This window comes from Lipotes vexillifer, unplaced genomic scaffold (assembly GCF_000442215.2).
Source record: "Lipotes vexillifer unplaced genomic scaffold, Lipotes_vexillifer_v1.1 scaffold123, whole genome shotgun sequence".
Classification (NCBI taxonomy): domain Eukaryota; kingdom Metazoa; phylum Chordata; class Mammalia; order Artiodactyla; family Lipotidae; genus Lipotes; species Lipotes vexillifer.
In genome coordinates this window covers 97,225-121,373 of record NW_006783002.1, presented here as the reverse complement: position 1 = coordinate 121,373, position 24,149 = coordinate 97,225, and the positions used below count along the sequence as shown (strand labels likewise).

General features: G+C 47.9%; 1 protein-coding gene across 1 annotated transcript in view; it reads left to right on the top strand.

Moving 5' to 3' along the window:
* The window catches only part of TENM4 (teneurin transmembrane protein 4), a 400,863-nt gene that overhangs the window by 305,484 nt on the left and 71,230 nt on the right, over positions 1-24,149 (top strand). The window contains exon 16 of the mRNA XM_007455571.1: positions 19,467-19,586. Coding sequence (XP_007455633.1) covers positions 19,467-19,586 — 120 coding nt within the window. The remainder of the gene's footprint in view (positions 1-19,466; positions 19,587-24,149) is intronic.

The following is a 24,149-nucleotide window of genomic DNA, read 5'->3' as shown; positions in this document are numbered from 1 at the left end:
GCAGGAATGTATGATAATTTATTTTGAATGTCTTCCAAAGCAGTGATACCTCGTGCACACAGAGCTTTCTTTAAAAGTCAGCCCAGTTCAGTTCAGCACAGACTGTGTGCCTTCTATGTTCATGACTTCTCTGCCAAGAGAGTTCCTGCCCTAAGGGGACGATGTGGTAGGGATGAGGGAAGGGAAGAATGAATGACATCCCCAGTTCTATTTAAAGAGGGAAATCAGCAGGGATTCATCCTCTGCTGGGTCTGAGGGATGCCGGAGAGAGGAGTCTCTTACTCAGATGCTTGGCAAGGGCAAGGAACGGACTCACCTCAGTAGAACACCCAAGAATAAATGTCTATTTGTAGTTCAGAAGCAACTCTGAAGCTCACACAGAGGTTAGGGCTGGGGTTTTTGATATGTGAACCATCAAGAAGCAAGCAGTAGGGCTTCCCTGGTGGCGCAGTGGTTGAGAGTCCGCCTGCCGATGCAGGGGACGTGGGTTCGTGCCCCGGTCCGGGAGGATCCCACGTGCCGCGGAGCAGCTGGGCCCGTGAGCCGTGGCCACTGGGCCTGCGCGTCCAGAGCCTGTGCTCCGCAACGGGAGAGGCCACAGCGGTGAGAGGCCCGCGTAACGCAAAGAAAAAGAAAAGAAAAAAAAAGAAACAAGCAGTAGATGAAACCATGAGCACACAGAAGTTGGATCCAGGAAGATGTGTAAGGGGCCTAGTGGGGACCTAGGAAGGCCTCCTGGGGAGTCTCCCTAGAAGGTAGTATTATGATCCCCAGAGAGTAACTGGGAATCCAAGGAGAAGGCTCGCTCCTGGGACGTGATGGAGCTGGGACCCTGGGGCCCATGCTTTCCACTGCCCCAGCCCTTCCTCACAAGGAGCAATGACAAGAGGGGAAAAGTGAAGTCGGGGGAGTTCTCTGAGCCCAGCGAGAGGGGCATGATACGAGTGGGTCAAAGCATTCGAACTTTAACCTTTTTAGAGATGAAGGTACTTTATAGTCCCTTCAGCTTACCCCGAGAATACTGAGAACCTCGGAGGTTACATGATCTTCCCCAGTTCACAGGCTAGTCAAGTGGCAGAGCCAGGAGCAGAAATAGAGTGAGGAAAAACGTATTCATTTATCTTGGCCAGAAATACCGCTTTCGTCTCTGGGTAGGGAGCTTCTGCTCTTTCATTCAATTGTGTGATTTTGTATGTATGCTTGTGGGCCTTCCCATGGTGTGAGTTCTTTTAGTCAACTGGAGATAGAAATATTACTCCTACCAAGGGGAATATTACTTGCTCACCCTTTCTTTACTGGACCCGTTATGGGATCTGATTAGGGCTATGGCTGGTTGGCTGCCAGTAGCTATTCTGTTTTGGGGTGCCCTTACCATGCCATCCTAATAAGTACCAACAGGGACCATGATCCCTGAATGTCCTCAGGTCATTCACCGAGCCTGCTGCTTACGTGCCAGGAATCACGCGGCACCTGCCCAAGGATTTCAGTATCCTTTCTCCCAGTCTGACATGCCTTAAGGAGCCTGTCAAGTGGGGAACTTGAGAAACCTGTACTGGGAGAAATGGACCGCTCAGCAGAGAGAAAAGAGTATATAGGCCTTGGAGTCCAGCCGACTTGTGTTTCAGATCCTGCCTGTGCCACTGATGGATATGTGGCTCTGGACAAGGGCTTAATATAGTGAATATGTAAATGTCTGTTAAGCCTCTAAACTGAGTCTGCCAGGACAGGACTGCATCTCACTCATTTTAGCATTTGGTAGTCGCTCAAGATGAATACGCATATATCGATATATTACCTTGAACAATGAAGAGATGGAAGGAAAGAAGGAGAGAGGGGAGCGATGGGGAGGGACAGTGGGACAGAGGATGGATGGATACATTACCTATTTTACTTAATTTTCTACTGAGGATTCAGAGTCCAGAGAGGTTAAATTATCTGTTAAAATCACATTACAGGTTAGTAGAAGAAGCAGGTGTAGAAGTCAGCTCCCAGATGATTGGGTTGTTTTTGTTTCTTTGTTTTGTTTTGTTTTGTTTTGTTTGCGGTACGCGGGCCTCTCACTGCTGTGGCCCCTCCCGTTGCGGAGCGCAGGCTCAGCGGCCATGGCTCACGGGCCCAGCCACTCGCGGCATGTGGAATCTTCCCGGACCGGGACACGAACCCGTGTCCCCTGCATCGGCAGGCGGACTCTCAGCCACTGCGCCACCAGGGAAGCCCCCAGATGAGTGTTTATGTATCTGTCACCTTCAGTTAAATAACATGCTTTGAAAGTAGAGACCATTCATCTCTCCAAACCTATATTACTTAGGGCAGGGCCCGGAATAGAGTATTTGCTCTAAAACGAATGGATAACGGAAGCTTCCAAACGTTACTGTTAAAATTCCTTTTACCTGTTATTCTCCTGAATCATGCCGCTGCCCCCTCACTGATCTAGATTCAGACGAAGCACCTATCATTCACTACTAAGTATCCCCAAACAGATTTTTATGTAAAACAAACCCAAGTGACTGGAAACCCACAAACACAAGACAGCAGATGCTTTTCCCGTTAGACTGCCTGCTTGGATTCTATCGTCATGCTCTGAACCCGTAATACAGGGCTTATTTGCATCTTTGGGATAAAGTGACATCAGTTGCCAGGTTTGGGTTGTTGCTTTCTTTCCTCTCCTATGAAGGAATGTGGTACCATAGAAAGCGCCCGGAGTGTGAATCTTGGCTTTACCTCCTACTAGCTCAGTGTGGCCCCAGGGAAATGACTGAACCTTTGTGTACCTGCCTCCAAAGATAAACTGGCAATAATAGGAATCGTTTCATGAAAGCCATTGAAAACATTAACTGAGATAAAGCACCTAGCACAGGGCTTGGTACATTCGTGATAAGTAAATGGTGGCTTTTATGGCAGCAGCGTGGTCTGGTGAAAATAGCCAAGACCTGGATGTGAAGTCTGTTGCATCCACTTTATAACTATGTGAAAATTCCTTAACTTCTCTGAGCTCCAATTTCCTCATCTGTAAGAGCAGGGTAGTAATGTCTATTGTGCAGGGTTGTCGTGAGAATTAAATGAAAAAACAAAAAGTACATGAAGTCTCAGACCAGTACTGGCCACACAAAAAATGTTTGCTAATTATATGATGATGGTGGTGATGATGATGAACATGAGAGTGGAGGTGATGATGTTAGAAAGAGCTTCCAGCTCTAATTCCTTGATTGGAAGTGAAACTTGAGAGTAATCTGCCCTCCGGGGAAGTCCAGCTGCCACCTAGAGAGGAACGAGGTTTGGATTGTTGAATCCTTATTTGAGGAAGGGAAACGGCAGCATTCTGCCAGGCAGCTGTCAGCCGGGATTCCTGTTAGGGAGGAGTCCAGTGGCACTTCTGCAGAGAGCGAGGTTTCTGATGGGCAGGCCAACCTGACTTTGTGCCTGTGTTTAACAATAACAAGCCTGTGGGACAGAAAAACCCTGTATTTTCCTGCACCCCGTATGCTGCACCACAATTTGTATAGTCCGAACGGGAGTCCATTTAACAGCCTCCTGCCAAGAAGCAGGCTGTCACCCAGAGACCCAACGGCGTTTCTGAACCCAGCAAGGAGCCCCAGGGGTGCAGCTCCTTTACTCTGCAGTTTCCCAGCTGTGTGACTGACTCAGGGAGACCCAAGTATGAGGCATGCTGGGACCGACCATGAGAGGGAGAGGAATTCAGTGCCAGTTGGAACTGACCGGAGCACCCTTCTGTGGGGAAAGCAAGCCAGCCAGTCCTCGGCGCCCAGGGCTCTCCCCAGGATGCTTTTCCTCAGAGGCCTGACCACGGCAGGGATGAGGAAGCAGAGGTTCTCCAGATGCATACGTGACACCAGCACTTATATGGGGGCTTCCTCGTGCTTCTGTGCAGCACCCCAGCTGGTGTCAGAGGCACTAGAGCAGGGGTAGCCCTCAGGGAAGGATGGGCAACGGAACCCCAGGATGTGAGGGCCCCAGCCAAGCAGAGTGGGCTCTTGGCTGGGCTGGGCTGGACTTCTTGGAGGAAAGCCCAGAGCTTGACTCAGAACTAAAGTAGAAATACTGCCAGATGGACTTAGAGTGAGGAAGACCTCCCTCAGGGACCCTGTCTGGCTCATCTGTGTCCCCAGAGCCCAGCACAATGCCTGGCCCAGAGCAGGTGTTTAATACAGGTTTAATGAATGCAGTAGCTCTATCTGACCCTCTGCCGCTGCTGTGCTCAGCTCCACATAAAGTGACAGAGGTATGAATGACTTCAGCTGATCTCAAGTAGGTCTAAAGTGGGAGGGAAAAAACAGGCAGGGGAACCACCATCACCAGGTTAGGTGGCTTGAATACCATCTTTCCACCCTGGCCTGAATGCCTGGAGCCATTCTGCCTAGTGGAAGGCACCTGTCCCTCCCCTGGATTCATGGGGAGAGTACAACGCAGGGTGCCCTCTACGGAGACTTGTGTGGGAGGGGAGGAACCATTCAGGTCTGCAGGTGGAACAAGGATCCCCAGCTGGATTGTCCATACTAGGAGGACAGATAACAGGACCCAGACTGTGGAACCTGGGATTAGACAGCTGGGGAAGTGAGGGCAGTGTGAGACAATTCCTCCTCTAAGACCACTCAAGGCAGCTGTTTCCCCATTACACAACTTTGGTTGTATCTCTTATCTTGGGAAGGACTGACTGGTTCGAAAGAGCTGGACACAGGGCAGAGAGATCAGTTCAGTGAATACTTGTGGATTGCCACTGCTAGACAGGGTAGCAGATTATAGGAGGAGGAAGAACCACCGCCAAGTTACTTAATACCAGTTCAGAACATGTTTGAGGACACTGTATTGGTGAGAGGAAGGATGTGATGTTGTCAGGTCTCTGTGGGCTCCTCGAAACCTAATAGGTTACAAGCTCACTCAGGCAAGTGGTTGGGTGTGGGCAGGTTGCTACCAAAGTCAGCCACAGGGCACACTGAACCCAAAGAGAAAAGACTTCAGGAGTCAGGGGGACTTTAGAAAAAGAAGGGATGGGCCAGAGTGTTCATCCCAAAGGAGGCAGAGGATCGTATCGTATAGAGAGGGTCAGATCCTGTGGAGAGGAGAGAATGGGCAGGTGCAGAGAGGGACAGAACTGCCGCGCTCCATTTGGTAAATATTAATCAGCACCCACTCTGCACTAGGCCTGCGAGAAGATGTGCATCTGACCCCATTACACTGGGGCCTCCTTGTGCGTCCCATGCCTCGTTGGTCATTCAGTCCCTAGTGCCTAGCAGAGGGATTGGCACAGACTAAACCACAGTGAATGGTGGATGAATCAGTGAGTCAGCCAACCAGCTACTGCTGAGTGCTCGAACAGAGTAGAGAGAGAGTGCTTTGAGAGCTCAAAGGCGGGGCCATCACTCCCACTGCAAATCCAGGTCCCTGAGCTCCACGGCACGGGGGCTGCACCTGGCCCATCTTTGTTTCTGCAGCACCCGGCAGAGGGCCTGGCTCAGAACAGGCCGCAGTGAATGTTTGGTTTTGAGAATGAATGAGCAAACAAACAAATGAACTAATGAAGTAAGACTTCTGGCAGGAGATGGCCTTTGGCCTGAGACAAAGATTTCAGTGAGGAGGGTTAGCCACTGAAGCATTACTTATCCCATTTCAGGTCACAACAACCTGTTAGCACATCATGAAGTCAATGTAGTAGTGGGTCGAAACTATTTTTTTAAGAAGTAAACTTAAATGGAATAGGGTACAGTGGAATAGAAAATATCAGTGCAGCACTCTTAAAGGATATGTATTTCATGATGCGTGTGTGTGTGGTGTGTACCCTTGAATAGGGTATGTTGCTTTCCGTGGGTTTCAGTTGAACAGGATTTAAAAATTCATTCTAGACTGAGGAACCAGCATGACTTTCCATGATAATCAAAGAACCAAGAGAATTTTAATGTGGACGGAGCATAATTATGGTGGCAGTATTTTCCAAATCAAAAGTCAAGAGACATGCTCTAATGTTTGAAATCAGGAGGGTCTCAGGGAATCTAGGATGATATGATCCCGGTGTGCAGAGGGGTCGTGGAGGAAAAAGAAGAACAGAGAGGACTCTGAGACCAGAAAGGTAGTTTGGGGAAGAAACTGAGAAAAATCTGCCCCTCGCCTGTGCACTGACCAGATTAAGGCATGTCACCTCAGTCAGGACTTAAAACTGCCACTAACAGAAGTGAAATAACCTTGATACCACGTAAGCCTTTAGAATTGCTCTCAGACCCTTTATAAAGCCACAATGTTTCCGAGAATTTTGGAAGTAGGAGGTTACAAGAGGAAAAATATAATGGAAAAGAGGGGGGAAAGATCATGTACGCAATATAATTTTTTGTCAGCCCACTGCAGATCTAAAGCCATGTGCAAGTGTCAGTGACAGAGCAGTTCCAGAAATGCATTTGCCTGCCACTCCACCCGCCTCAGCCCGCCCCAGGCCTTAAGACAGCCCTCAGATAGCCCTCAGAGAGTCTGAGCAATAGAGGTCATCTAATGGAGCTCATATAAACACCAGCTTCCTGACAGCTGGCCTCTGAGCGAATTTATTATTGAATTATACTCCTGCGTTTTCAGAACAAGCTGAACTGACGGGCTACCCCATCAGTTTAAAAAAGGGGGCCAGGAAGAAAGACAATGATAAATTACCCTGATGGAAGATGGAAGAAGGTAAAGAACCTGCTTCCTCCAAAATGTCAGCCATTGTATATTATTCATGTTGGTTTAAAAAAAAAAAAAATCCCTCCCCGCATTGAAATGAATGTTTATGATGATAAAACAGCTAGGTGATTTAATTCAGGATGCAGGCAGCAACTTCTCACATCATCCTGATGAGCAGCCAACAAGTCCTCCTCTGCCACTTGATCATCCCTTTATTGATTCCAAAACCAAATTACGATCTGTTTGCTTTGTAGCCTGAGCTCTTTCCTAGCTGTCCATCACAGGAAGCATTAGCAGACGGTGCTGCGCTGAAGCGGGAACCACTCGGGGTTTAGAGGGAAAGGCCCTGCATTCAAGTTCTTGGGCAAGTGAGAGCAAGCGACCTTGGGTGAGCAAGCCTCAATTTCCTCATCTGGCATGAGGGGTTATTCACTCTCACCCTGCAGGTTATTTGGAAGATTAAATGAGATAAAATACCCAGGAAGTCCAATGGCTGGTGCAGAGCACACGTTCAGTAATAACACCGAATATTTACCAAGGATGTTCTATGTGTCAGGCATTATTTGAAATGCTTTGTAAGTTTCATAATTAGTAACACCTTTACATCTCCCCTGAAACCATATAACATAGGGAATTCATGCCCCTTCTTTTACAGATAGGAAACTGAGGCACAGAGAAGTTGAATAACCTGGCCCAGGACAGACGGCTTGTAAGTGGCAGAGCCAGCATTTGAAGCCAAGCTGATTGGTCCTAGAGCCCATGTGCTGAGCCTCTGTTCTTCCCTGCTAGGTCTTTTCTATTCCCACCTCCTCATCTTCAGCTTAGAAATCTGTACAACATGGTGCTGCTACAACTCTACAACCCCAGCTGGCCCTGACTTTCTTTCTAATACTGTACAACACAGTAAAAAGCTAACATGCAGCAGGTCTTAGTGCTCCAGAGCATGGCCTCAGAGGCAGGTAGCGAGGCTTGAAGTTGAGCCCTACCCCTTGCCAGCTGTGTGACCTGGGATAAGTCTCTTAATCATTCTGTTCCTCACTTTCCTCATCTGTCATATGAGGATAATAATTGGTACCTCGTGGGGATGTCTGAGGGTTGAAGGAGATATAAAACACTTATGTGTCAGAGCAGTAAGCACTGGATGAATGTTAGTGGCTGTTATCACTTACAGCAAGAGTTAGTGTGCGCATTGGCAAGGGCATTTGTATTCGTATAGGTTTTAGTGTCACCGTAGGAACTGGGAGAGAAATGAGAATCTTAGCCCGAAGCATTAATGTAGTTATATAACTGATGCACGTGCCCTGGCACTGTGGCAGGCAGAGGTGAACAGACCTTTGAGATGGGCAGTCCTTTGTGGTTGAAGAGGAGACTTTGAGGCCAGAGAAGAAACTCTTGGCTCAGCGATGCAGTAGCAGAGCCTGAGTCCTGGCGAGCCCGGAGTCCTAAGTGAGGCTCTCAAGTAGTAATTCCAGTGTCTGTAAGTCAGGGACTTTCTGCATTTCCATCCAACACTGACAAACTTCAAGCAATGAGAAGTTAAAATATTGGATCCCGCATCACATCACTAATATTGTTCTCTATGGAGAATATAGGGTCAGGACGTACCAAACACCTCTGCAATGAGTCTAACCAGCACCCCAGTCCAATCCTGGAGGCGTCAAGAGCTGGCTCTAAGTGAGCTCCACGGTGCGGGGCTGTGGGGAGGCGATGCTACCTCTGGGCAGTATTCTAGCCGGGGAGAGTGACCTGCCCCCCCGCCCTCCCCTGCCTCTACCTCCTCCCTCCACGGCGGGGCCCTGTGACTCTAGCCTGTGGGTCTAGCCTGCGGGCCTCTAGGACTAACCCCAACCTGGGAAAGAAGGGCTTAGAGCAACCCCAGCGGCTCAGCCTCCAGTCCTCCTACCGTTCCTCTGCCTGACCCTTTATGTGCCAGCTCTGGCAGTGGGTTTCTGTCCTGTCCCAGAATCCCAAACTCACTTGCTATCCGTAAGTCCCTGATATGAGCGGCCTGGTAGCCCTGCCCCCCGAGGATGCAAGCCCTGCCTCCCCTTACCTGGCTCCCACCCCTGCCACGTCTGGGTCTGGAGATCCACCTGTGCTCTGCTTAAGAACCTGGGCATCGTTAACCTGGTGACACACGAGACATCCACATCCAGCTGCCCCTGGGAGCTCCCTCACCATGCCTGTCCCCTGTCAGTCCTCCTCCCCTGCCCCTGGGAGGACTGTTTCCCTTGAATGCCACCTGTCTGTTGCTCTACACCTCAGGTCCAGCCTGCTGAGCTGGATTTGCACGGCTCTTTTCTGCGTCTCTGCCCCGCACTAGCCCCACCCCAGGAAGTGGGTCTAATTGTGGTCCATCCTAGTCTCCCCTTTCTGAGTAAAGCAGCGAAGTCTCCCTTTTCCGGAAGAAGCAAGACCTGTCCTGTACCCTGACAGGAAGACAGGACACACGGTCGTGAAATGAACTTGTCCACTGAGACACTGTGTGCAGTCACGTTTTAGCAGAGCTGCTTCAGGTTTTTCTAGCAACACAAGCCGTCTGCTGAGGAGTCCTCTTAGAGGCCGTCCTCTGGCTGCATAGCCCAGAGAACAGCCTATACAGACACGTACTCACATTCCCTGGCCCCAGGCACACGGTCAGTGATTCCGAGCCGTGTCCCCCGACCTGGCCAGCCCTGTCACCCAGGATCAGGAGGCTTTTGCTCCTCAAAAATGATCTCCACTGGCTGGTCTCTCTCAGTCCTGTTTCTCCTTTGCCACAACCAGGACTCACTTCTCTGGAAATACGGTGTCCTGAACAGTCATGGGCTCTGTTCTTGTGTGCACCTTCGTTGGCCAGCAGGAAATATTCCAGATGACTCCTGCGAGAGCTGACGCAGCCCAAAGCATCAGTGTTCGGCAGCCGAGTTGCCCCCAGGCTTGAGGGACCTCGTGCTCCCTGAGTGTCTGAATGTAGCTCAACAACCACAGAAAGTTAGGAGATCACAGGACCGTGGCTTCTGGGCTCTGCAGGAGGCAGGCCGAAGGGCCCAGAAGCCACTAGCAGTTACCGGGCCATCTTGTCGTTGGATGCCCCCAGGTGGGGTGAGAGCATCATAGCAGACCTGTCGATGCCTCAGCCTCAGTGGGTGACGGAGGGGAAGCTCTGTCCATCTCTAGGGATCACGTATCTCACCTGTAAATTAGGGGCTTGGACTCAGGCACCCAAAGGACTCTTCTAGTTAAACATTAAATTCCTGTTAATCTGAAGAAGTCTGTGGATTTCTTCTTCCCGCTCCCCAGATATACACAGAACAGTCCAAGAGCAAAAGCCTGTTCTGTCGTGAACTGGAGTACTTCCCTGTGACATTCATTCCACACACCCAGCAAGTGATCTGGAAGCCTCTGGTGGAGTCTAAACTAAGCCCAAGTCCAAATGGAAGAACAGAGTCGCGGTACTTGGGCAGGGCCTGGTGCCTGATGCTAACTGGGGATGTTTGTATGTTGTACTGGACTGACCTGGTAGGCAGCTCCCCTTTTTACCCCATGCTAGCTTTACTTCCAGATACAAGGATTTTTTTTTTTTTTTAAGTCAAATTATATTCATTCCAAAAGGTGAGTTCCTCATGCATAGGGATTCTGTCTCATTTATTGTTAGTAATTTAACTGCTTAGAATACAATGGAAGGCATTTCCCTGGCGGTCCAGTGATTAAGACTCCACGCTCCCAATGCAGGGGGCACAGGTTCGATCCCAGGTCAGGGAACTAAGATTCCCCCATGCCGCATGGAGCAGCCAAAACAACAAAAACAACAACAATAAAATAAGTAAATAAACAAATATTTTTTTTAAAAGAATACAATGGAAAATAAAACAGAAACTACTGGCACTGTTGTCCTGTAGTTTCCGTAAGTAAGAAAATGGATGAATAAATATCTTCCCTGCCACCCAGCACCGTGTATAGCACATAGTAGGTGCTCAGTTAAAGTTCCAATAACTGAACCCTATTCTCATTTACCTGGCCTTCATCTATGTTTCTCTCCCCCCAACCCACGTTTATCTATTTTTTACTTTGGGCTATGTGAAATAACTATATTCATATTTTTCTGTCATCTTTTTTCATTCATTTATGTGATCTTCTTTTGTTTCTTTACTCAACATTTATTGAACGCATACTAACAGACCTACTCCTGTGATAAACACAGAGTTAGAGAGATGAAATGGACATAGTTGTTCCCTTTAAAGAACTCACAATCTAGAAAAGGCAAGGTGTTTAAACAGATGAATACACTTTAGCGGGATAAGTACATTGTGCTTTGTTCACCAAAGGAGGGGGTGTCTTCTTTGTCCTGGAAAATAGGGAAGAGTTTCACTGAGAGGCTAGGCCTTCAAGGAGAGATTAGTAGGAATGGGAGGACAGTCATTGAGGCAAAGGAACCAACATAGACAAAGTCAGGGAGGCATGGAAGTGCATGCCAAGGCAAGGGTATGAGAAGTAATTTAACATGGCAGCAGCACAGGGTGTGAGAATGGAAAACTGCGATGTGAGAGGCAGGCAGGGGCCTGATCCTGAAGGTATTTACATGCCAAGTTAAAGAGTGTGGACTTTATGTGGACACAATGGGTACTGCAGAAAATGACGTGGATGGCACAGGGATACTGGTGACGTGGTAAATTGACAGTGGTAGGGTCTGGAGAATTGGGTATCTTAGATTTGCAAGGCGCCTCAAGAGAGGATCTGGTCCAACTCCCTGACCACCAGTAAGTCGGAACGTTATTAAACATTAACTGATTAGATCAAGTTCTGTTAGTTTGGGCCTAAGGTTATTGAAAGACATACAAAGTAAACATAGGAAGAGCGATGAAATAAGTTAAAAAGAATGAAACACAGCTGGAAGTTGGCTTACGAATATAGCAATATATAGCATATTAGAGTTTATTTCATACAAAGGAAGCACAGACACACACCATCGTAACTCTAGTGCTGTACAGTGGTCCCAAGGCGGCTGCCCAACGTGGTCCATGAGGTACAGGAAGAAAATATTAGGACGTCTGTCTACATTTACTTTTTATCTTTAAAAATAAGAAAGAATGGATGTTTACTTGTACGGAACACCAGGTTTTCTCTGATTTGCTTGGGCCCAGTGTTGGTTACGTGTCTGCACAAGCACGTGAGGTGTTCTGAGGGAGATGAGGATCTACTCCTCACAGAGCTTTACTGGTTTATAGCATGACTCTCTCTGTGTGTGTGTGTGTGTGTGTGTGTGTGTGTGTGTAAAATCTAGCTTTAACCAAACTTACATAAAAAATGGGGTCCAGGGCTTCCCTGCTGGCGCAGTGGTTGAGAGTCCGCCTGCCGATGCAGGGGACAAGGGTTCGTGACCCGGTCCAGGAAGATCCCACATGCCGCGGAGCGGCTGGGCCCGTGAACCATGGCCGCTGAGCCTGCGCATCCGGAGCCTGTACTCCGCAACGGGAGAGGCCACAACAGTGAGAGGCCCGCGTACCACAAAAAAAGAAATGGGGTCCAGTGGCATAAAAGGGTTTTGCAAAGTAACTACCAATCAAAGATGACAAGTGCAAATACAAGCCAGCAGTCAAACGGCAGAGCTGATATTCCTATTCCTGGTCCAAAGTCTTCCTCAACTCCACTGTGAAGTTAAAAACAGTAGTGATCATTCTCATCAGATCGAACAAAAAGGGAAGCAAAAGATTCAAACTTATCAAGAAGACTAGTTGAAATATTCATTTTTTGTCCATTAAATCTTGCACCAAGCGTATATTATGCTTTCCAATATTAGCTAATGATGATAGCATGTGTGTACAATTTATTAATAAATACAAATACACCCATGGAGCCTTCAGAAAATGTTTACAGAAAGGGTGTGTGATCAAAAATAGTTTTCAGAGCCCTCCTCTGATGATGTTAGCTCAGATTTTTTAGGCGGCTAAAACAAATTGAGATCCTGTTATTTAGGTGTGTATCTGTGTCAGATGGTAAGTAGCCTGAGAGGTGAAGTGACTTTCCTGAGTTCTCATGGGTAATAAATGAAGTCCTGAATTTGAATCCTGGCTCCCCAGCGACTCTTACGAGAATGGGCAAATCCATCCCCTGCCGAGGCTTTATTTTCTCACTTCTGCAAGAAGTGTGAAGAGAGATGATCAGGAAGGTCTCTTCTCACATGTCATGACTAGTGGGTTCCCAAGAAAACGTACACAGGTGGAAGACGGCAGGCTAGAAAAGCTGGTTGAAGAAACGGAGGCAGAGCATCAAGATGGAAAGCTCTGAAGAAAGGGCTACAGAACGGCCCGTGTTGCCAGGCTAGAAAGAAGGTCTTGGAAGCTACTGAGTGGACAGGGTCAGGCTTTGACTGGGACCCCCCCCTTGATGGGGGTCGTTCGACAGGCCGTGAAGTGGGGCTTCTTTGGGCCCAAGTAAGGTTCTTACAAGATGTTTGATAAAGTGTAGTTGGTGCTAGAAAGATCCCTAGTCAGTCAGATGAGTTGGCAGAAAACAATTTAAAGGGTGGGTACAAGTCAGGCATAGAAATCTGTTTAAAGTATGTAATGATTTGCATAACCAATAATAGCACACAGTAACAAATACCTTAAAGCAAAGAAAGGCTAAAGTTACCTTTGGCCGCCTAGATAGATCCCAAATGATTATTTCAGTTTCCTGAATACCAGCTTCATTAGCTGTCTCCATTTAATAACAAAAAGTGTTCAAGCTGCAGTTTTTCTTCCTTCATCTTCCTCTATCTGCTTGTATAATACACAACGAATAACAAATCTAACTTAATTTCTGGCATTCTTTTTTTTTTTTTTTTTTTTTTAAGTTTTCAAAACCTTTAAATGTACAGAAGAGGAGGCTGTAGCATCAAAGCAGTAGGGCTACAAGCAGAGGCGGCTGGGTGGATCCTCCAGGGGAAGGAACCCAGCCTTGGGATGCAACTTGTGACCAACTAGAAAGCCCAGCCCCTGGAGCCCTCTGTTCCGTAGCCGTATCCCTGTCAAGGTCAAGTAGCTCAGAGTTCTTTGGTATCTCTCTCATCTTCAGTTACAGAAACACATCAGTTCTTTATTCATTTAGTAAATAATTTATCAAGAGCTTACTCTGCACCCCGCATTCAAATTCCAGGGCGCATCCTTGTGCTGGTGGAGGCTTTCTCTTGCCCACTCAGAAATGAGCATCACCCACGCTCAGTGCTGGCAGTCCAGCAGTGAGGGGGATGTGGTCCCTGTCTTCAAGGAGCTTGTGATCTGCTGGGGGGGAAAGGTTGCCCAATAGCATGACAGCACACAGAGTCTTTGCAGAGACAGCCCAGGGAGTGCGAGTGCTAGGGTACCGCTCCAGGTGGGTCCTGAGGCTAAGCAGGTGGTTTTCAGGTGAAGGGGATGGGTGGAAGGTTCCATGTAGAGGGAACAACTCAGAAATAAGTATCAGCATTGTATGAGCTCCATTAGGATTCTGAGGCCACGTGTAGTAGGGCTGCTTGAGCTGGATTGAGGAGCACCAAGTTAAACCCATCATACATTCCACTTTACATCTGTTTGAGAAAATCTTCAGCCTGCGTGGACAGGTGAGAGAATGGAAGTCCAGAGAGGTCAGATGATGCTCCAAGGTCATACAGTTAGTTACCAGAGTCAGAACTGGGAACGGACCCCCTGCCCAGGGCTCTTTCACCACACCCCTCCACTTCTCCCTGACGGGCGGCTGAGGTGAGTTTCTTCTTTGCTTGGTTCTGTTTCACGGTGGTTTTGTCTCTCCAACACTTTCCTCCCTTGATCCCAAACCTGGCCAGTGTCCCCAGGAAGCAGTCAGGCAGATCTCCCCTGTCACTGGCGTCAGCCAGGGCACCTCAGTCGGGCCCTGAGTATGTGGTTGGGCCAATGCCAGCATGTTTGACGCCTCGCCCCCTTGGCCTGGCATGAGTACTCCTTCCTGGCAGAGTTCACCCAGCCTAATTGCTTGTTTTGTAGCCCAGCTGCCTGACATATGCCAAACCCATGTGTTGACTCACTGGTGTCAGAGACAACTACACTCAGGCGTTTCACATTTGCTTTGGTGAGCTCTAGGCAGCAACCGGGGGCTGTAATTCATGTATTTCTATAACCTCAGCGGCCTAACACAGTGCTTGCCTTCGAGTAGGTGCCCCGTTTTCTAAATTAAGCGAATTTTAGTGAGTGCAGGTGAATAACACAGTAGTAAGAGGAAGGACCTGGAAGTAAGGAGTCCTAGCTTTGAGTGTCAGTTCAGCCCATTGAGTTCTTTGCTGTAGGACCTTCAGCAAGTCTGTTCTCTCTGAATTTCAGTTGATCATTTCTCACCTAATAAACACTTGGGGAGAATATCTCATGCTTACCTAGCCCGTGGAGATGGAAGCACATAAGATAGCTGTGTAAATGTGAATGATGTCACTGTATGACAGTCACATCATGGAGAGATACTTGGAAGGTTTAGAGCAACCTAGCAGAGCAGAGGGGTGACTAGTTGTGCCAGGAAGAGTTGGAAACAGCCTCACTGAAGTGATGACAGCTTAGATGGGACCCTAAAGATGAGTAGAAAATAACCCCATCTGCCAAGACAGTGACTGAGGAAAAGCAAAACACGTCAAATATAGGACTGGTGATAAGAGAATCATATGAGCCAGCTGGGAAACCAAGTTGGTGACAGTGATTTGCACCCTGCATTAGTGATTTTCCACCAAGGCAGTCTTCCATTATGGAATTTCACAGTCAAAGCAGCACCTATTTCTTAGATGCACTGACCCTTAGTGTGAGGGTCAATGTTCCAGTGGTGGACAGAAGCTGGCTCATGCCAGCTCACAGGGACCGCTTATTAAATGTTCAGGAGTTCTGCAAGCTAGTTCTTAAGCACAACTATTACTAAAAATTAAGTTATATAAAATCACAGTTAAACAAATTATATTAAAAACAAAGGTAATGGGCTTCCCTGGTGGCGCAGTGGTTGAGAGTCCGCCTGCCGATGCAGGGGACAAGGGTTCGTGCCCCGGTCCGGGAAGATCCCACGTGCCGCGGAGCGGCTGGGCCCGTGAGCCATGGCCGCTGAGCCTGCGCGTCCGGAGCCTGTGCTCCGCAACCGGAGAGGCCACAGCAGGGAGAGGCCCGCTCAACTACCAAAAGTACTCACCAAAAAACAAACAAAAAAAAAAACAAAGGTAATGGGCTTCCCTGGTGGCGCAGTGGTTGAGAGTCCGCCTGCCGATGCAGGGGACAAGGGTTGGTGCCCCGGTCCGGGAAGATCCCACGTGCCGCGGAGCGGCTGGGCCCGTGAGCCATGGCCGCTGAGCCTGCGCATCCGGAGCCTGTGCTCCGCAATGGGAGAGGCCACAGCGGTGAGAGGCCCGCGTACCACACACACACACACAAAAACAAAGGTAATAATCAAAACTCATCACTTTCTAGTTATTTAGCTGTGTTTTACCATCATCTTTACTGTAGAGTTCATTTAGGTCTATTGTTTCTCGGTGGTGGAAATACTGTTATATACTGGTGTCCTACTAGCCATCTCTTCCCAACTCTGGGTGCAGTGATATCTCATCGGTAGTGTGAAATCGGCCATGGTGGAAGTCTTTACACCACAGAAATAGGCAAATGCCACAAATTAAAGCCACTTTTCTTTTGAAAGCCAATTGTTAAATATTCACCAGTGCACCACTGGTGGTTTCCATTGAATAACTGGATGAAGAAAGAAAATGTTTGGAAACCCAGCAGCCACATCTCTTCAGACCTCCCTGGACAAAAACACGTGGCAGGGGACACATTTCCAGGGCCTCCGTAGAGCAGACTTCCCCACCTTCTTTGTTACAGGGAAGGCTTTACGTTGAACTGGGTTTTCTTGACAACTGAAAGTCATGGTCAAATAGAAGGAGGATGGAAGTGTTTTTCTCCAGGACTTAATTCCTGAGCCAAATGCCTGTTTTGGCAGGAGGCCTCTGTGGCCCACGGGGGTACCGGGAGTCAACTTAATCTTCTCCAGAATCCAAAGCAATCCACAGGAGCCCGGGCTAAAATTACATCTGCTCTGGGTTGCTGAAGTGGAGGCGACATGATGGCCAAATGGTGCTGATTTAATGTTTCCCAACTATCAGGAAATCCCCAAAGAGAGATTAATCAGAGGAGGCTGGCCCACATGTGGAGGAGGGGCAGCAGCCAGGGCAGCCCCCCAAAGGAAACCATCCCCAGAGGGCTGGTTATCGTCCAGGCAGAATCTGAAGGCACATATGTCAGGAGGAGGCTGGAGAGTAGCCAGCACCAGGATATGAGATCTGTTAGTAATCCTCTGGAAGGACAGAGTTCCAGCAATAAGAAATTCAATTTTCCTCCATTAGGGAAAGCATCTCTCAGTACCGGCTGAATACAATTGACAGAATAAATCTTTCCCATTAGCGGAGAGATAATTTCACGTAAATATATTGGGAGACCTTCAGAGCAGGATGGAGAGTCTTTGCTGAGCCTCACCCGCTTAACTTGTTTGCCGTGTAATTGCATTTAGACCAAGGACCTTGGAAGAAAACCACTGACTGAATTAACATTAACCAGATTGTGTGTGGTGAGGGGAGGTGGGGTGAGGAGCTCGGTGCATTGTGGGTAGTTGTTCTTGCCTTCAGAAAGGACACACTGACACCGGGGAGCCCAGCTGCTTACAAGCCTGGTGTTAATTGCTTTTCTCATCAAACAGAGAAAAGCTTACACTTTCCTCTGTAGAAAGGGTAGAGATGTAGGTACCTAATAAAGCAGAGGCTGAGTGTGAGATCTTTTTTTATGAATGCCCACAGGCCTCATCACCAGCTCTTCCCCAGGCCAGAAAAAAGCCTTCCGAACTGAGGTGAATGGAAAAAAGTTGTCTGGACAACAGAGCCTTGCGTCTTTGCCTCAGATTTGTCTGGTCCACGAGGGCTGTCTCCCCAGCACCCTGATCCCTTAGGACATTGACACCAGCGAGCATCTTCACTTCCACCCATTGCCAGCGGTGTACAGACTGGTCTAGAGTTGGATCCCAAGTGTGAGGCCTGGACTCAAGGCCTGGCTCTGCCCCTGCCTCCCTGTGTGGCTTGGAGCAAATAACATGACGTCTGTGGACCCAGTTTCGTCTTCTTCCACTAACTCAGTGATTTTCCAGCTGGCTTTCCTCTGGCTTCTCCAGAAACTAAGACTCTACAGAGTTGCTTTCAGAACCACCCCAAGGGGAAAGCGGGTCCCACCCCTACTTCATCTGGAGCAGATCTTGTTTTTATTGGCTTTCCACTTGGGGATCCTTATAAAATGTCATCTGCTAAAAAGATTCTGTTTCTGAAATATTTGAAAAAACATTATTCTAGATGATCTCTAATTGTCCCACTTATTTACTCAACCTACTGTTTTTGCTTTTTTAAGCAATCACCTCGTACTTGTTAGGCATTCCCGGGCACTCTAGAGAGCAAAAAGGTAATAGACCTTGACCCTGGCCTCAAAGAGCTGGAGAAACATGTACAGTGTGGTACGGTATCAAGGGGTTTGCGCCAGGTTTTGGAAGAGACAGTGACTAGTTCTAATTAGGGGCGTCAAGAAAGGCTTCAGGGAAGAGGCGTCATTTGAAGTTGGGTCTTCAAGGATGAGAATGTTGGGAGAGGGGTACAGGAATGATATCTGGGGCAGATGGAAGAACATTGCACAGACACAGAGGCTTTGAACAACATTCGGCTGGCAAGTTTGGGAAAAGCAGATGGCTTGTTGCCTGGAATATAGAGGGAGAATGGGAGGGTGGATGTTGGGAGAGGTGCCAAGTTCTAGAAACCACTCCAAGGGGACACCAGCATCTGCCCTTCTCCTGTCTCCAATGCCAGGTGAGAGGAAGTGCCCTCTATCCTGTTTACTTTCTTGAATGCCTGCTTCCAGTGAGACTCTTAGTGACAATAAAGATCACTGCCATTTATGGAGCTTACTGTGCACGCGGATGAAAAAACAGAGACTCAAAGAGCTGTGACAGAGCTAGGGTTTGAACCCAAGTCATGTGACTCCACTATTTACAATAGCCAGGTCATGGAAGCAACCTAAATGCCCATCGACAGACGAATGGATAAAGAAAATGTGGTACATATATACAGTGGAATATTACTCAGCCATAAAAAGGAACGAAACTGGGTCATTTGTAGAGACGTGGATGCATCTAGAGACTGTCATACAGAGGGAAGTAAGTCAGAAAGAGACAAACAAATATCATGTATTAACGCATATATGTGGAACCTAGAAAACGGTACAGATGAACCGGTTTGCAAGATGGAAATAGAGGCAGAGATGTAGAGAACAAACGTATGGGCACCAAGAGGGGAAGGTGGCGGTGGGGGGTGGAGGTGGTGGTGGGATGAACTGGGAGATTGGGATTGACACGTATACACTGATGTGTATTAAATGGATGACTAATAAGAAAATAAATAAATAAATAAAACATTTTTTAAAAAAGAAGAGCTGTAACAGAGCTAGGTTTTGAACCCAAGTCACGTGACTCCAAATTCACATGCATAACTACACTGTATAGCACCGTCCCACCCCATCAGCTTTTTCTCCTTACAGCATAGTACGGTATCCATAGAAAATAACCCTCTAAGTGAGATATCTGAAAACCTTTTTCAGTAATAATTCTTTAGAGGATGCTTTGATGCCTTAGACTGAGGCAATAAAAAAAAAAGGTAGTGCTCATCTTGAGTGGATACCATGATCCCCTGGGTGCCAAGGTATGTCTGAGTGACCTGCCTCAGTCTTCTGACCTGCCAGCCAGGGTTCTAACGTGAAAAGTAGGTCATGTTACTCTCTCTTTTCTACCCCCAGGCATGCATGTGTCATTCGTGGTCAAGTAATGACATCAGATGGGACCCCGCTGGTTGGTGTGAACATCAGTTTCGTCAATAACCCTCTCTTTGGATACACGATCAGCAGGCAAGATGGCAGGTAAGAGGCCCTTTGGGGACCAGGGTTGGTGAAGGCTCTGCTCTCGTGGTCTTGCCACACAGCTGCTGCCGGAATGACAACGTGCGAAAAGGATAGGACTTGGAGTCAGAGGACCTGAATCCACGTGCCCAGCCCTGCATGCACTAGCTGTGTGACCTTGTAGCTGACTCTGGCCTAAGTCCCTTTGGCTCTAAATTAAGCAGCTTCTTCTTACTTGTTTCTCAGAGTAAGCATGCGGTACCTTATACATACTGTTCTGTTGCATATGGCTTATGATATGAAATACTATCGAGTGGACCACTTTCCATAGACCAGGAAGCTCCAGAAGTCTCAGCATTCCTTCTGTGTGGTTTCCATCTGCAACCACCCAGGTCTGTGGAAGCCACTGAGCGATTACAGAACTCTGACCTTCAGATCCCTGTGAGAACCTTCAGTTCATCAGCCTGAATGAAGTCAAGTTTCTTTAATCACTGTAGCTCCCCCATTTGTTGGCTATGTGTTCTTAGATTTGCATTTCTCTAATGATTAATGATGTTGAGCATTCTTTCATGTGTTTGTTGGCAGTCTGTATATCTTCTTTGGAGAAATGTCTGTTTAGGTCTTCTGCCCATTTTTGGATTGGGTTGTTTGTTTTTTTGTTATTGAGCTGCATGAGCTGCTTATAAATTTTGGAGATTAATCCTTTGTCAGTTGCTTCATTTGCAAATATCTTCTCCCATTCTGAGGGTTGTCTTTTGGTCTTGTTTATGGTTTCCTTTGCTGTGCAAAAGCTTTGAAGTTTCATTAGGTCCCATTTGTTTATTTTTGTTTTTATTTCCATTTCTCTGGGAGGTGGGTCAGAAAGGATCTTGCTGTGATTTATGTCATAGAGTGTTCTGCCTATGTTTTCCTCTAAGAGTTTGATAGTTTCTGGTCTTACATTTAGGTCTTTAATCCACTTAGACAAATCTCCTTACCTCTCTTGGCCTCAGCTTCTTCATCTGTTAAATGGTCCTAATACTATTTATCTTACATGGTGGTGGTAAGGATTTGATTCTATGATGAATGGAGAAGCACCGTGCACATAGTAGGTGTTTAATAAATCTTAGTTCCCTGCCCCACTCTGATTCATTGCTGGATCTCCAGGGTCTAGCACATAGTAAGTATACAATAAATGTTAGCAATATATTAAAGTTACAACTTAAAAAGGTGATGATTACAATGCAAGCCATGAGCCTGTTTTGGAGAGAAGAGGAGGGGAAGGAGGAAAGTGGAATATTTAGGCTGTCAGTGGTGACATGTCCTCTATTTTTAATAAAATCAGGTGCTGGTGTCCATCTGGCTAAGTGTGGGCCCATAAGGTTGATTTTCACTCTGTGTTGGAAATTGTGCTCCAGCCTGATTGATTTCAGCACCTCTTTAATCCAGTCTCAGATGTGAACATGTCCTGGCCGAGGTGATAATGAAGTAGGGGCTCATCTGTTTGTAGACATATGTGCCTCTTAGATGGGGTTGGCAAGCTGGGCATGGGGAGCCTCTCTTCCCTCCTCCGCCTCCCTATGAATGGAAGAGGCTGGTGGCCAGTCCCCAGGGATCATCTGTCCAGGCCAGGCCACTGATCCCCAGAGGCACCTCAGTGCAGACTTGTGCTACAGCAGGGAGAAATCGCCTTCCTCATGGTGTCTTTACCACCTTCCAGCTCAGGGCTGCCTGCTTTATGGAAATAGGAGATGTGAGCATCATAGGCAACAAGTATCCTGACTACATTATTACCTGCTGTGAAACAGTCATCAAAAAGGAGCCATGGGGACCGCTCTTTTTTTTTTTTTTTGCCATAAAATTTGTCCATCATTCATGTGAGATGGCGAGTAGTCCGTTCGCTGCCCACTGTGCTTGGTTAGGGTGAGTCCATAAGACACACCAGCGTCCAGTAAATTTGGTGGCCCTTGGGGAATGCCCAGTTAGCACCTCCAGGCTTTGATTCCTCCTGTTGTGCTGCCCTTGCGATCTCTACTGCCTCATGAGAGGATGGGCGTCCTGGGCGGTAAGTATCAGCCATATTTCCTGCACCGGCCAGCTTAATTACACCCGAGTAGCCAGAGCTGCTACAGCCTAAAGCTTGTGTTTCAGAACAGTTCTTACCAATGCATTAGGGGGCTTAAATTTTCTTCCCATCTTAGACACTGCATAATGTATGGGAAAGTCATTACTTATTCTCTAATAAGTGTCTGAAGAGCCCTGTTTGTTATATGTGAATGGGTAGCATCTTGCCCATTTCCCTCCCCCTTGTCCCTGACTCACCTTCTTTCTTACTTCTCATACCCGAGGAGAAACTGTAAGGCCAGAGATATCTCCCGGAGATAACAGTACATGCAGGTCCAGGGACCAGGTCTAATTCATCTTTGTATTCCTCACTTTCCTGGCAGGCACCATGACACTTGCCTTTGTCCAGATCTCCCACCCTGGCCCCATGCTGAAGTACCAGACCTCAAGTCTTAACAAGAGCTCACAAACAGAAAACAGTGGCAGGGAAGTTAGCCAAAGAGATCATTAAAAAGATGGAGGGGCTTCCCTGGTGGCGCAGTGGTTGAGAGTCCGCCTGCCAATACAGGGGACGCGGGTTCGTGCCCCGGTCCGGGAAGATCCCACATGCGGCAGAGCGGCTGGGCCCGTGAGCCATGGCCGCTGAGCCTGCACGTCTGGAGCCTGTGCTCCACAACGGGAGAGGCCACAACAGTGAGAGGCCCGCGTACCACACACACACACACACACACACACACACACACACACACACAAAAAGATGGAAAATAGAAATCACGAAGAAAAATGTTTAAAAAATACCAGACAAGAGAAGCGGTTTAGGTTCATTGAATTTAAAGATGGGATTATACAGAGCACGAAGCCCAGGGAATGGAGCCCAGTGCTTTCCTCGTCCATTATCTCATCTGCCTCGTTAATACCTCTGCCAAGTGATGATGATTGTCACCTTCATCTCCCATGAGGAGATTGAGGCTCAGACAGGTGACAGAACTCACCTGTGGACTAAGTGGCAGTGCTCGGACTGGCCCTCACTGTTGGGGCTTCATCTGAGAAGCAGGCCTTCCCTTTGAGGTCAGTGTCACGCCCATGTCCACAGCAAGGTTTCCCTCCAGATGGGCAGGCCTGGCTCTTGGCAAGAGCCAATCACACCCCGCTGCCCCCACCTGGCTCACGGCCTTGAGAATATGTCTTTTCATGTTTGTCTTCACTCCCTCTCCGCGCTCATCCTGTCACGAAGGGAGCTTGTAAGTCAGGCCAAACTTCTGTTTGACAGTTAAGTGTTCTGTCAAAGTACAGATGCTGTTCGGTTCTGTTCCCTGGGTATTTTCCCCAAGCCCTGGATATTCCCCTGGAAAGCCAAAACCTGAACTCTTAGTTGAAAATAAACACCTTCCCTGGTGTTTCTCTATTATTATGTATTGAAGAATGATGGTACCCAACTACCTCTGCTCAAAGGTTATGTGGACCTAGAAGGGGCCGAGTGAAGAGTAGGCAAAACAGATGAAAAGCATCTGCAAAGGACAGATGAGTCAGGCTTTGGAGATTGGGGACCCAGATCTGAGGGCGCCATCTACCACAAGGTTGACTTACGGTAATAGCCAAAGGAAGAAAGAACTTAGGGTGTTTAGTATACAGTCAATTCAGAAGAAACTGACAACGTCACTCATGAGTTCATTCTATAAACTCTAACCATCAAGCACTGGGCTAAGTTCTGGAAAGGCTGAGAGGAATCAGTGTCCCCAGGCCTGTGAGTGAATGTATGATTCCAGTGCAGTGTGTGATGTGGGCTGTTAGGAGAAGTGCACATGGTGCAGTGGGATTCTGGAGGGGAGGGGACCGGAATTCTGAGTGGGTGAGGAGTTAGCAGAAGCCCTCCATCCAAAAAAGCAAGATGGGGACAGGCCTTGAGAATGCATCCTAAAAGTAATAGCTAAAGGACTTTGTCCAAAGAGACATACATCACCAGGAGGTGACAGGTGGACAGGATCACTGTTTCCAAGTCCTAAAGGACTGTCAAAGGCAGAGGAAGACTAGTTTGAAGTCACCCCAGCAGGTAGAACATGTCCCAGTGGCTAAGGAGCTACTAAGAGAGGGACCCAGGCTCGATTCCCACCCCCCCCAAAAAAAGTCTACTAACAGTCAGAACCAACCAAAGACGGGACAGTCCCCCTGCGGACACAGCAAGCTCCTCGTCGCTGGAAATGTGCAAACAGGAACCAAATAGCCCCTGGATAGTGGTTCTGTAGAAGGAACTAAAGCATCAGATTCAGAGAGGGGACTATGTCAGATGACCTAGTGGTTCAACTGTTACTTGGTTTTAAACTTTCTGTTTTGATGGGGTGGGGGAAGGACACAAAACTCTGGTCTGAATTAATCTTGTTGCACAGCGAACATGGGGTCTTAAGTAGCAACCACGCACTCTAGTTGGCAAAGCAGACCCAGCCTGCAGGACTAGTGACATAGCTGGGCTTACACCTGGGCCTTTTCCCATCTCTTCGATAATGTGAGCTCATCTGGCCTCTGACCACCTAGCTGCCGAACCCT